Source organism: Hyla sarda, chromosome 13, assembly GCF_029499605.1.
Source record: "Hyla sarda isolate aHylSar1 chromosome 13, aHylSar1.hap1, whole genome shotgun sequence".
In the NCBI taxonomy this organism is placed as follows: Eukaryota; Metazoa; Chordata; class Amphibia; order Anura; family Hylidae; genus Hyla; species Hyla sarda.
Genome location: NC_079201.1, coordinates 7740228 through 7754197, shown reverse-complemented (window position 1 = coordinate 7754197; position 13970 = coordinate 7740228). Strand labels below are relative to the sequence as shown.

Sequence of the window (13970 nt, the reverse complement as noted above, 5' to 3'; positions counted from 1 at the left end):
ATGTTATGCTATGCCATAGCATTGATCAGTGTATGCAATCAAAGGATTACATGTAATAGTCCCCTATGGGGGCTAAAAAAAAAAGTGTAAAAAAAAAACCGAATAAATAAATGTAATTTAACCCCTTTTCCCATTAAAATAAGTAAATATATATATACAAAAAATTACGTGTACGTAAATGTCCGAACTATGAAAATATAATGGTAATTAAACCGCATGGTCAATGGCGTACACGTAAAAAAAATTCAAAAGACCAAATATGCCTATTTGTGGAATAAAAAGCGATTCAAATGTCCCATCAAAACAATCATGGTACTGATAAAATCTTCAGAACATGGCGCAAAAAATGAGCCCTCATACCGCCCCGTATACGGAAAAATTATAGTTATAGGGGTCAGAAGAGGACATTTTTAAACATCCAAATTTTGGTGCATGTAGTTATAATTTATTTTTTTAAGTAGTAAAATAAATTAAAAAAAACTATATAAATTGGGTATCATTGTAACCGTACGGACCTACAGAATAAATATATGGTGTCATTTTTACAGAAAAGTGCACTGCGTAGAATCGGAAGCCCCCAAATGTAAATTTTTTTTTTTTTTTTTTTTCAAATTTTGCCCCGTTCTGGTTTTTAGAAGGTGAGGTAGAAAATACGAAATTGCAAAAACGAGGTTAAAGGGGTACTCCAGTGGAAAACTTTTTTTTTTTTTTAAATCAACTGGCGCCAGGAAGTTAAAAAGATTTGTAAATGACTTCTATTAAAAAATCTTAATCCTTTCAGTACTTATTAGCTGCTGAATACTACAGAGGAAATTATTTTCTTTTTGGAACACAGAGCTCTCTGCTGACATCTCTGTCCATTTTAGGAACTGTCCAGGGCAGTATATGTTTGCTATGGGGATTTTCTCCTACTCTGGACAGTTCTTAAAATGGACAGATATGTCAGCAGAGAGCACTGTGGTGATGATGTCAGCAGAGAACACTGTGTTCCAAAAAGAAAATAATTTCCTCTGTAGTATTCAACAGCTAATAAGTACTGGAAGGGTAAATATTTTTTAATAGAATTCATTTACAAATCTGTTTAACTTTCTGGCACCAGTTCTGGCACGAAATGTTTTCCACCGGAGTACCCCTTTAAGGTTTATGGCTGGCGTTAGGTAGTAGTTTAGCAGACACATTGTTTAACTACAGACTTAATACTGTGACAAAACAAACTTTCTAATTAACCCTGAAAGGTCAGACAACATATTGTAGCTTCAGCCCCGGATAGGGACAGACGTAAGAGACTTTGCACCGATGACAACCCTTTTATTTTTATTTATTATTTTTTGTCCCCTTCCGGTCCGCAGGGCTACAATTGTGTCTCTGGAAGACTTTGAGCAGCGGCTGAATCAGGCCATCGAGAGGAACGCGTTCTTAGAGAGCGAGCTGGACGAAAAAGAGTCATTGTTGGTGTCTGTACAGAGATTAAAGGACGAGGCGCGAGGTACGGTCATATATTTAGTTCCTTATTGTTCTCTCGCTGCGGACACAATGCGCTTTTTTTTCCTGTACATTTTCCTGAACACACCCAAAGGTGTCAACAAGCTTTACCCGCTAAATATAGACCTTCAAAGGAAAACTTTGTATTTGCACAACACACGGCTCTGGGTCTATAAATAAGTTTTATGTCGTAGTTTTACGTACGTTATGATGATGGTGTAGTGAATGTTTTGCTGTGGGTCAGACTGAGGGCAGATTTGTTCATGGATGATCATTACAGGAAAGTCTAACCAGGGTGCCTCCAGCTGTTTCAAAACTACAACTCACAGCATGCCCGGACAGCCAAAGGCTGTCCGGGCATGCTGGGAGTTGTAGTTTTGAAATAGCCGAAGGCACCCTGGTTGGGAAACACTTTTTTTTTTTTTTCCTGGGTCACTGATAGACGCATACACATTATTTACAATACCTTGTGTATCTGCATGTAGGTAGCATAGAGCTGATTTATATATATATATATATATATATATATATATGTGTGTGTGTACGTGTATATATATGTGTGTGCGTGTGTGTGTGTATATATATATATATGTGTGTGTGTGTGTATATATATATATATATATAATATGTGTGTGTGTGTATACAAATGTTTATGTATACAAATGTATATAATATACATATTCTAAATATTTGACATGGCAGGACTTAAAGGGGTACTTCGACCCTACACATCTTATCCCCTATACAAAGGATAGGGGATAAGATGTCTGATCGCGGGGGTCCCGCCGCTGGGGACCCCCGCGATCTCTGCTGCGGCACCCCAGACATCCGGTGCACGGAGCAAACTTCGCTCTGTGCCCGATGATTGACGATGCGGGGGCGGAGGCTCATGACGTCACGACCATACCCCCTCAATGCAAGTCTACGGGAGAGGGTGTGACGGTAGTCGTCATGCCCCCTCCCATAGACTAGCATTGAGGGGGGTGTTGCCATAACGTCACGAGCCTCTGACGCTGCTCCCGACGCTCTTAATGAACGCCGGGTGCAGTAAGGATATCTCTGGGGTCCCTTGGATAGGGGATAAGATGTCTAGGTGCGGAGTACCCCTTTAATAGAAGATTATTTTGGTTCTGTGGGACATTTACCAGATGGATCCTTAATCATCACATCTTTACAATGTTTCCTGTCATTAGAGAGATCTCCATATGTCTTATATTTCCATCTTTTCTTCGGTAGATTTACGGCAAGAACTGGCAGTCCGCGAAAGACAAACCGATGGAACAAGAAAGTCCGCCCCCAGCTCTCCGACCCTAGACTGCGAGAAGACAGACTCTGCCGTACAAGCCTCGCTTTCTTTACCTGCCACCCCTGTGGGCAAAATTTCAGACAACAGTTTTACCTCTCCAAAAGGTAGGCCTTCAACCCAGCGGTCCAAGCAGGGATGTATGTACCATAGTGGCCGAACATGTCGCTGCTATCGTCCCAGTGGTTGGAGCCTCAGATCTAAAACCTTTACGTTTTATTAGACCACCATACTCCTTTAATTGGTAGGGTTGGGGGGGGGGGGAATTAAAGGGAAACACACACCAGACCTTTCTGTCTTGCAGACCAAAGTGGTCACCATGTTGGGAAAGCACCACATGAACTCACTAAATTGAGTTATAATGTGTTGTCCTGTTGACGCCACTTGGTGAACAGTAAAATCCCAGTGAAAGCAAAGATTTTGTGATTCTTCTAGTTGATTCTATTAATAAGGTTAGGTTCACGCTGCGGAATCTCTTGGCAGAAAATTTCCGCCCGGAGATTCCGAGTGCGGCCAGCGGCGACTGAATCAGTCGGTGCTAGGACCGTGTGGACACTACAGTCTCCAATAGACTGCAATGTGTCCTGCGAGTATTTCCGCCTGAAGAATGAGCAGCGCCATTCTTCAGGCGGAAATTTCCAAGTGGATTTTCCGTTCACAAATTCCGCTTCACAAATTCCGAAGTGGGAATTTGTGTACGGAAACCCATTCACTACGCTATACATTTTAGTAAACGGAATTTCTGCCTGCAATTTCAAAGCGGAATTTCTGCCTGCAATTTCAAAGCGGAATTGCAGGCGGAAATTCCGTAGTGTGAACCTAGCCTAAGGGTTTAGGATTTCTGGGGTGAACCAGTGCAGCAGATAACAGACATCTTGTTTTTTTTTCCCCCTATGGAATCCCTATAGGTATACCAAATGGATTTGGTACCACGCCACTAACTCCGTCCGCCAGGATCTCTGCCCTGAACATTGTAGGGGACCTTTTAAGAAAAGTGGGTGTAAGTATTCTGTGCTTTTACATTTTTATTCTTATTATGCTTCAGCTTGTTTGTTTGCAGAGGGGGAATAGTAAAGTGCCCATTGACTTATTCGGCTAGCAGTTATTCCTGATAATAAAAAGGAGGAGTAACTCGCTGCCAGACACCTCTGCCGGTATATCTCCCAACAAAAGGAGTAGGTATTAAAGGGGTACTTTACTCAACATTTAGTTCCGAACGCTGGGTGCCGGCCTCAGGGGTCGCCACACCCCCTTGTGAAGTCACGCCCCACCCCCTCAATGCAAGTCTATGGGAGGGGGCGTGGCATCCGCCACGCCCCCTCCCATAGACTTGCATTGAGGGGGCGGGGTGTGACATCACAAGGGGGTGGGGCGGCCCCCGAAGCCAGCACCCAGCTGTTCGGAGCTAAATGTTCCGAATGCTTGGGAGTGGAGTACCCCTTTAAAGTGTACCTGTCTCCAAAAAAAAAAAAACTTTTGACATGTCCTAGTTTGATTGGTCGGGGTCTAAGTGCTCGCTACAAGTAGGACGCTTATTACCCTACTCTCTGTGCTGGCGACCAATCTCATAGAATTACATTAGAAGTTTCTTAGGCCCCTTTCACGCTATAAATTCATCCGTTTTTAAAAACTCGTTATAATGTTCCAGAAATTATCTCCTACTTGTAGCGAGCACTTAGACCCCGACCAATCAAACTAGGACATGTCAAAAATATATATTTTTTTATTTTTTATTTTTTTATTTTTTTTGGAGACAGGTACACTTTAAAGGGGTACTCCACTCCCAAGCGTTCAGAACATTTAGTTCCAGACGCAGGGTGCAGGCTTCGTGGGCCACCTCACCCCCTTGTAATGTTATGGCCAGCCCCCTCAATGCAAGTGTTGAAAATCCTTAAAATTGGCCGTTACAAAATCCCATTATAGTCTATGGGATTTTTTACATTATCCGTTTTAACCCGCCATAGCGCGTTTTTTGATAATGGACGTTATTTTTCGATGGGAGAAATAGTGCATGCACTATTTATTCCGTTCTTTCTCCCGTCACAAAATGACATCCGGGCTATGATGGGTTAAAACGGATAATGTAAAAATTCCATAGACTATAATGGGATTTTGTAACAGACGATTTTAAGGGTTTTCAAAAGGGAACATATTAAACAAATCTTTAAAACGGATGAAATTTTATAGTGTGAAAGGGACCTTAGTCACGTGGCACAGAGCCGGGAAAAACGCGATTAGCGTGCTACCTATTGATCAAAGCCTTTTTTAAAGTGACAGTGACCATTTAAAATTCAATATGTCCAGATCCTCTGTCAGTATAACTCATGTGTTCACCTCCACTCCTATTCCTTTCCGCAGGCCTTAGAATCCAAGCTTGCAGCATGCAGGAACTTTGCCAAGGATCAGGCTTCACGAAAATCCTACATCCCCGGCAGCTTGAACAGCAATAGCAGCAGCAGTAGCAGCATATTAAACAGCGGGACAAAGTTCTCCCATTCGGCGCACACAACGTACTTCGATAAAGGGTGAGTTACCCATTTCTGATGGTTTTCCAGGATATTGTTGATCATTTGTCAGTGGGTACTGTATATTATTCATCTGGATGAGATTTCTTCCTTTGCCGGCCCCTAAGGTAAGTGCTCGCCAGGCGGGTGTGTGCAGCGTGTGAACTGCGCTGGAGTAATCTGTTTGTTTTTTCTTTTCCCCCTACCAGGCAGGAAAAGGTCATATTCCCCACGTTGTTTATGGGTAATTGAACATAGTGATAAGGCTGCATGCTGGTGTTTACCTCTGGGTGCCGCACTCTATTAACTACTCTTCTTTCTACAAGTCCGGACTAACTGCATGGGGGCGGCTCTATATAGACAGTGGGTACTGTTACAGCTTATGACTGGTGCCAGGGGGTGCTTCATGCTGCATCCTATGAGGATTTGGTTGTGGGTGTAGCTTTAAGATTTATATAGGTTCCAGCGTCGTCTTCAGGACATTAACACACGTTGACGTGTATGATTCCCAAGTAACTATTGGGATCTTGCGTTTCATTACGTCTCCAGTCACATCCAGAGCTGCATTCATACTACTTCTGCCTTTCATCGGCACATATGACCTCTATCCCTGGACAGCAATGTGTTGTGAAGAGTGGCTGGCATAAACTCTAGATCTGCCAAAACATGGCAAACTGTGTTAAAGGGTAGCTTTCATCAAAAAACCTTTTATATATTATAGATTAATGTATGCAGAATAACTTTCCAATTGCATGCTATTAAAAAATATGCTTCTTTCTATTTAATTTTCCACTTTGAATAAATGACCACTAGGGGTCTCCCTACCAGTTCTGGTCGCAAGCCCTTTTTTATATATTTCAAACTCGTGCTGGAGTCCTAAATCTCAGACTGCAGCCGGGACACAGACAAGCTCAGCGCTGCTCCCTGCCTGTCTGATTGAGCCAGCTCCCTGCCTGTCAATCAGACAAGCAGGAGCCAGCACTGTGCTCATAGCTCAACAGGACATACTCCTGACTCTTTCTTACTGCATGCCCTCATTCATTTTACTATCTGAGCTCCGATCTTTCCTCTCTCTGCATATGCAGTTGTAAACAGAGAGGAAAAGATTCAGAGCTGCCAGCTGAGCTTGTCTGTGTCCCGGCTGCAGTCTGAGATTTAGGACTCCAGTCTGAGTCTGAAATCTATGAAAAGGGCTTGCGGCCAGGACTGGTAGGGAGACCTCTAGTGGTCATTTTTTTTCAAAGTGGAAAATTAAATAGAAAGAAGCATATTTTATAATAACAAGCAATTGGAAAGTTATTCTGCATACTTTAATCTATAATATATCAAAAGTTTTTTTGGGATGAAAGGTACCCTTTTAACACCAGTAGTGGGCATCATGGAGACCCAGCATGTGAAGAAAAGTTGGATCCTGCTCTGGAGGTGAATGGATAGGCCTAAAGGTGTTGTACATGTATCCACATGATAGGGCAGTGTTTCCCAACCGGGGTGCCTCCAGCTGTTGCAAAACTACAACTCCCAGCATGCCCAGACAGCCTTCGGCTGTCTGGGCATGCTGGGAGTTGTAGTTTTGCAACAGCTGAAGGCACCCCGGTTGGGAAACACTGTGATAGGGAATAAGTGTCTGATCATGGGGGAATCTGACCGCCAGACGTGGCAGATTCTTACCTCAAAACCCCTTCTGAGGCGTAGTGACTGGTGCTCAGCCAACCACTGACTGAGGTGGGACATTACTGTGGCTGGTAACTGCTGGCCAATCGTGGGGGTCCCTGTGGTCACATAGTAGGATACGTTTTACATTAGCACAGGACCCCATTACAAAGTGAGGCAGAGACGTAGCATTATAAAATAATGAATATCTGATGGAGCAGAAAATTCCAGACCTGCTTTTTTATCCACCTGTATAAAGTAGAGCCCCAGGGGATATGGATGGGCCAGCAAACCTTGCGTTTAGTCTAAAAGATAAGTGTAAGTATTGCAAGCTGCTTAGTGCTCTCCCGTGGTAGATCTCTCCTAGGAGGACTCACAGTCTGGAACAGGTCTCTCCAAAGTTTTTCAAACTTTAAAGTGCTACTCCCCTAGAAAACATTTGTTTTTTTAATCAACTGGTGCCAGAAAAGTAAACAGATTTGTAAATTACTTCTATTTAAAAAAAATAATCTTAATCCTTCCAGTACTTATCAGCTGCTGTAAGCTCCACAGGAAGTTCTTTACTTTTTGAATTTCCTTTCTGACCACAGTGCTCTCTGCTGACACCTCTGTCCATGTCAGGAACTGTCTAGAGCAGGGGTTTTGCTCCTGCTCTGGACAGTTCCTAAAATGGACAGAGATGTCAGCAGAGAGCACAGTGGTCGTGATTCAGCAGAGAGCTCTTTGTTCCAAAAAGAAAAGCATTTCCTCTGTAGTATTCAGTAGCTAATAAGTACTGGAAGGATTAAGATTTTTAAATAGAAGTAATTTACAAATCTGTTTAACTTTCTGGCTCCAGTTGAATAAAAAAAAGTAAAAAATAAAAATAAAAATAAAAGTTTTCCAGGTGAATACCCCTTTAGGGTCTATTCACACGTACAGTTGTTTGCGCAGATTTGATGCGCAGGATTTAAAGCCGTGTTCAATCATTCAGTTTACATTGAAATCTGCGCAGAATACTGTAAGCTGACTGAACAAGCTGAAGCCGCTTCTGTTTTTCCTCATTCCTGCTGAGGCCGCGGCCCCCAGCAATGTCCTGTCTTGTTTTTAGCGTCTGCCTCACCCCCTTGTGGTTGTGCCAATAACCCTAAGGCCTCGTCACGCAGGTCTGTACATATAAGCCGAGTATTAATGACAGTGCATGCTTTCCTATAGACTGACAGCCCCTGGATTGTCGTGTCTTCATAACCCACTGAATGCATGCATGGCGGTGGACCAGCCTAACCACCGGTGACTGGCGCTCTGGACTTGATGGCGATTGGGTCTTTGTGCACTTGATCAATTGGTTACGTGACTTGTGACTTTATTCAAATAGTGGATTGTTACAGACGACAAGCAATGGAGCAGACTTACCTGAGCACTGCACTGTACCCATTACGCTCAAGACCCCTAAGCGGAACGTACATGACGTTTTAGGAAAGGGTATGTCTGTACATTCATTACCCCGCTTATACACGGATAGGTGTATGTAGACTGCAAGAAAAACTCCAGAAAGACAGAGCTGATTTCTTTAAAAAAATAAAAAAAAGAACAGCACCTCTCCTGTCCTGCAGGTTGTCTGTGGTATTGCAGCTCTGTTCAACTGCATGCAACTCCGCTCCGGATGACTGGTGACTACAGCCGCCACGCCACCTCCATTCATGTCTATGGGAGGAGACGTGACGGCTATGGGCTATGTACTAGCGGTCATGGTCCCTCCCATTGACATGAATGGAGGGGGCGTTGCCTGACCTCACGAAGCGGAAGCTCCAAGATGCCGCCGCTACCAGACCGGAGATGGCGGGGGTCCCCAGCAGCGGGACCCCCCACGATCAGACAATCTTATCCCCTATCTTTTGGATAGGGAATAAGATGTTTTCGGTGGAGAACCCCTTTAAAGTTAATGAAGCCAACTTGTAATACCACACACAACCAGAGATGGTGCTGTTTTACCTTTTCCTTGATAAGCCCTTTTAAGTGGTTATCCAGAATAAGAAAAACAGCCCTAAACATGACCACAGGTGGTGTGCGACAGTGCAGCTCACACCTGTTCACTCTTCGGCTGTGTTCACACAGAGGAATTTCCACAATTGCGCAAAGTGGAAAGGAATTTTTTGTGTTTTCAGAGCACAGAATTCCAACGTTCCTCCAGCTCCATTGACTTCAATGAGATTCCGCCACAGAACTGTCTGGTCTTGTATTTTTGCGTGAAGCGGCCTTTCCCTGGTGGAATGCCTGGCGCTGAAATCGTATTGTGGATTTCCATTGAAATATATAGGCCAATGTGGCGGAATTCTGCATGAAAATTTCGCCACGTGAACATAACTTTATGGGGCTGAGCCGCACTACTAGACGCGACCCACGGACAATCGTGGTGCTCTTTCTAGAAGAAAGCAGCCATGTTCTTCTAATTTTGGAGAACCCCTTTTCAAGGAGACTGGAAAGCACTGAGCTGCAGTACCAGACACATCCCATAGACTAGGGACAGAGGTGTCAGCAGAGAGCACTGTGGACAACACAAAAAAAGGCGTTAAAAAAGAAAAGAATTTCCTCTGTAGCGTACAGCTGCTAAAAAGTACTGGAAGAGTAAAGATTTTTTTAATAGAAATAATTTACAAATCTGTTTTTTAACTTTCTGGCATCAGTTCAATTTAAAAAAAAATAAAATAAAAAAAATGTTTTCCACCGGAGTACCCTTTTAAGGGGTACTCCGCCCTAGACATCTTACCCCTATCCAAAGGAAAGGTGATAAGAAATCTGATCATGGGGGTCCCCATCACCGCTGTGATCTTGGCTGCGGCACTCCAGACATCCGGTGCATGGAGCGAACTTCGCTCCGTACCGGATGACTGGCGATGCGGGGTGGAGGCTCGTGACTTCACGACCACGCCGTGCCATCACGCCCCCTCCCATGGAATTGTATTGAGGGGGGTGTGGCCATGACGTCACGAGCGTCTGGCGCTGCACCCGACACTCTAAACTAGAGATGAGCGAACTTACAGTAAATTCGATTCGTCACGGACTTCTCGGCTCAGCAGTTGATGCCTTATCCTGCGTAAATTAGTTCAGCCTTCAGGTGCTCCGGTGGTCTGGAAAAGATGGATACATTCCTAGGAAATAGTCTCCTAGGACTGTATCCACCTTTTCCAGCCCATGGGAGCACCTGAAGGCTGAACTAATTTATGCAGGAAAAGTCATCAACTGCCGAGCTGAGAAGTTCGTGACGAATCGAATTTACTGTAAGTTCGCTCATCTCTACTCTAAACGAACGCTGGGTGCAGAGGTGAGATCCACAGCGGCGGGACCCCCGCCATCAGACATCTGGGAGGAGTACCCCTTTAACGGACATGATGTTTCGAAGTGTATATCTGATTTTTGACCCTTATGGCCACTTGTATGCATTGGCGTAAGCCAGTGTTTCCAAACTGCGGACATCAAGCTGTTGTAAAACTACAACTCCCAGCATGCCCGGACAGCCAACGGCTGTCCGGGCATGCTGGGAGTTGTAGTTTTGCAACAGCTGGAGGTCTGCAGTTTGGAGAGCACTAGTGTATCCTCTAAGGAGGTGGACATGCTGGATGTCTGACATTAAATATGGCGCAGTATATACAGGCGTATCCTGTATTACTATTTCCTTTTCCATACCAACCCGCTGTTTACTTTCTTTGCCTAAAAAATAATCCCCACTTGGCAGCTCTCGTCCGTCACTTCTCAGCCCTAATAGGATTATCAGGTTGAAACCAGGGCCTGAGAAATGACTGTCATGCTTCCAACGTGATCGCAACCGAAGTGTCTGTAATGCCAAGTGTCGTGTGCACAGGAGACAGCCGGGGCGGCGGGGGCCAGACTCTCGCACTCTCTTTATCCCCTATAAGATTACATAATTGTCTTAGGTAAACACGTTGCCGTCTTGCGTAGCCTCAGGGGGAAGAAAAAAAAAAAAGGTTAAAGAGGAAAAGTCTTAAAGGCTCAGTTTGTGTGCGTCCGCGGATAGTCATGTGTGTGACTGCACGTGTGTGTACATGTGGACAACGGACTGGTTGTACCTGCTGTACATGTCAATGGTCAAATGGAAAAAGATGCCTTCAATTCTTTTGGTGGATGTTATTGCTTGCAGTACCACTTTTCACCACTGAGCGCAGCAGTTTATTTTTCCATAGGTGATAATGCAATAGCGCCCTCCAGGTTCTAGAGCAGCCTGGTTAAAGGGGTACTCCGCTGCTCAGCGTTTGGAGCAAACTGTTCCCGAACGCTGAAGCCAGCACCGGCAGCTTGTGATGTCATAGCCCCACCCCCTCATGACGTCACACCCCGCCCCCTCAATGCAAAACTATGGGAGTGGGCGTGACGGTAGTCACGCCCCCTCCCATAGACTTGCATTGAGGGAGCGGAGCGTGACGTCATGATGGGGCGGGCTATAACGTCACGGGTTCCCGGCATCAGCATTCGGAACAGTTTTCCAAACGCTCAGCAGCGGAGTAGCCCTTTTAAACTTAAAAAAAAAAAAAAAAAAAAAAGTATACATTTAAAAAAAAATTTGTATGCACATATATACAGTGTGTGTGTGTGTGTGTATATATATATATATATATATATATATATATATATATAATTTATTTTCACTAATATAGTTTTACATATAGCTGTATATATATTTATATATATATATATATATATATTTATTTATTTTTTTAATATATTATATACATAATAAAAAATTATTCATATAACTAGATTTTATTTAAAAATTTATAATAAAAAAACTTGATTAATCTATAATTCGGATTATAAAAAATATTTATAGTAGTAACAACAACAGTAGTAACAATATAAATAAATAACTAAATATATATATATATATATATATAATATATTAGAGAGAGAGAAAAATACTTTTTTTTTTTTCTGTATTATTTATGTTTGTTAGAATTTATATTATCTTAAGTCATATGGAAAGGTGATGGTCAAAGGGCTGGTACAGAATTAAAACTGCATTTCCGCATACTCTTCTGTGACCTCCTCATTCTAACAGAGCACGACCCTCCCCATCCCCAAATCCCGGTACTGTGTTACCTATACACAAGCTCTGACCCCCAGGACGCACATTCCCCCCCGCTCAGTGGCTATAGATGGTTGCCGCCATTTATAATGTGCATCTGCTTTCCCCCTTGTATACTGTGCACAGTAACAACTACTTACGTGTATGTAAAAAGCTCTGTTACCATCAATGTGCAGAACCCCCCCGGATCATATTGGGTGCTGTGTTTTATGCAGGTGACATTTTATTCCAGCGTTTGTATATTGAGGTTGGTTATTTTGTAGGGAAGCAAATCTGTTCTGCATGTCCCTTTTCCAGGACTGAATTGGATCTAACCCTTGATGAGAACTGTATATGGACTGACCATATAAACTATACGGCAGTGGTCTTCAACCTGCGGACCTCCAGATGTTGCAAAACTACAACTCCCAGCATGCCCGGACAGCCGTTGGCTGTCCGGGCATGCTGGGAGTTGTAGTTCTGCAACATCTGGAGGTCCGCAGGTTGAAGACCACTGCTATATGGTATTTATAGCAGTCTTAACTAGCATAGCTAATCATTTTGCCAGACGTAACTAAGGCTGGGTTCACACTACGTTTTGTCCCATACGGGAGCGCATACGGCAGGGGGGAGCTAAAAGCTCGCGCTCCCGTATGTGACCGTATGCGCTCCCGTATGTCATTCATTTCAATGAGCCGACCGGAGTGAAACGTTCGGTCCGGTCGGCACATTTTTGCGCCGTATGCGCTTTTACAACCGGACCTAAAACCGTGGTTGACCACAGTTTTAGGTCCGGTTGTAAAAGCGCATACGGCGCAAAAATGCGCCGACCGGACCGAACGTTTCACTCCGGTCGGCTCATTGAAATGAATGACATACGGGAGCGCATACGGTCACATACGGGAGCGTGAGCTTTTAGCTCCCCCCTGCCGTATGCGCTCCCGTATGGGACAAAACGTAGTGTGAACCCACCCTAAGATGGCTGCAACGTGAATGAGAATTTTATGGTCCAAGGTGAAGCTCCATAAGTGCTAGTTCTACCAGCAGCCTCGGTATATGATTTCCTCCATTCTCTTCTGTTGTGTTTTCATCCTGATGGATAGATCCAGCATATTCAGTAGCACTGACCAATAATATATTGGATTGGCTTTACGGAGGCTGACTGACTCTGAGCAGACACATCTATGTAGAAGAGAAGACATGGTCGCACATCTACATCTTGCACTAAAAAAAAATATATATATATATATATATATATATATATCCAATACACGTAGGAGAAAACTGAGATAAAGCACTCGCCGCAGACACGGATGCAACTTCATATTTCAGCTTAATTCCAAGACTTGTACAAGTACAACATACAGGACCGATACACAGGGAGCAATCATGGAACAGGTGAGGCGGGGGCGTGATGGAGGGGCGGCAACCGGTTTCACGCACTGAGGCGCTTCCTCTGGCCCTTAGAGGCGGCAACCGGCTTGAAACCGGTTGCCGCCTCTAAGCTACGTCCCCGCCTTACCTGTTCCATCATTGATCTCTGTGTATCTGTCCTTTATGTTGTACTCGTTGAAGTTATATATATAGATATATACATACACACATCCAAAAAATGGCACAGCACTTGTTTGGATATTTACTGGAACCGTTGGTGGACGCTGGTACCTTTATGGTATATGTTCTTTTGTGTAGTGCTGCTAATTTGTGTGCGTATACACACACACACACACACATATATATACATATATATATATATATATATATATATATATATATATATATATATATATAAGGAACAAGGTCCAGCACTAGATTGGTTGCAGGTAAAAACTTCTTATTTCTTTATTTGAAGATTCTGCAGTACAAGGCTGGAAGTCTGACGCGTTTCGCTATAGAGCTTAATCGTAGTCTACGATTAAGCTCTATAGCGAAACGCGTCAGACTTCCAGCGTTGTACTGCAGAATCTTCAAATAA

The 13970-nt window shown here is 43.6% G+C and overlaps 1 protein-coding gene across 5 annotated transcripts in view; it reads left to right on the top strand.

Moving 5' to 3' along the window:
- The window catches only part of NDEL1 (nudE neurodevelopment protein 1 like 1), a 103395-nt gene that overhangs the window by 84200 nt on the left and 5225 nt on the right, over positions 1–13970 (top strand). For all 5 annotated transcript variants that reach the window (XM_056549585.1, XM_056549584.1, XM_056549581.1 and 2 more), the window contains 4 exons: positions 1350–1486; positions 2719–2892; positions 3694–3785; positions 5144–5310. In XM_056549585.1, coding sequence (XP_056405560.1) covers positions 1350–1486; positions 2719–2892; positions 3694–3785; positions 5144–5310 — 570 coding nt within the window. The remainder of the gene's footprint in view (positions 1–1349; positions 1487–2718; positions 2893–3693; positions 3786–5143; positions 5311–13970) is intronic.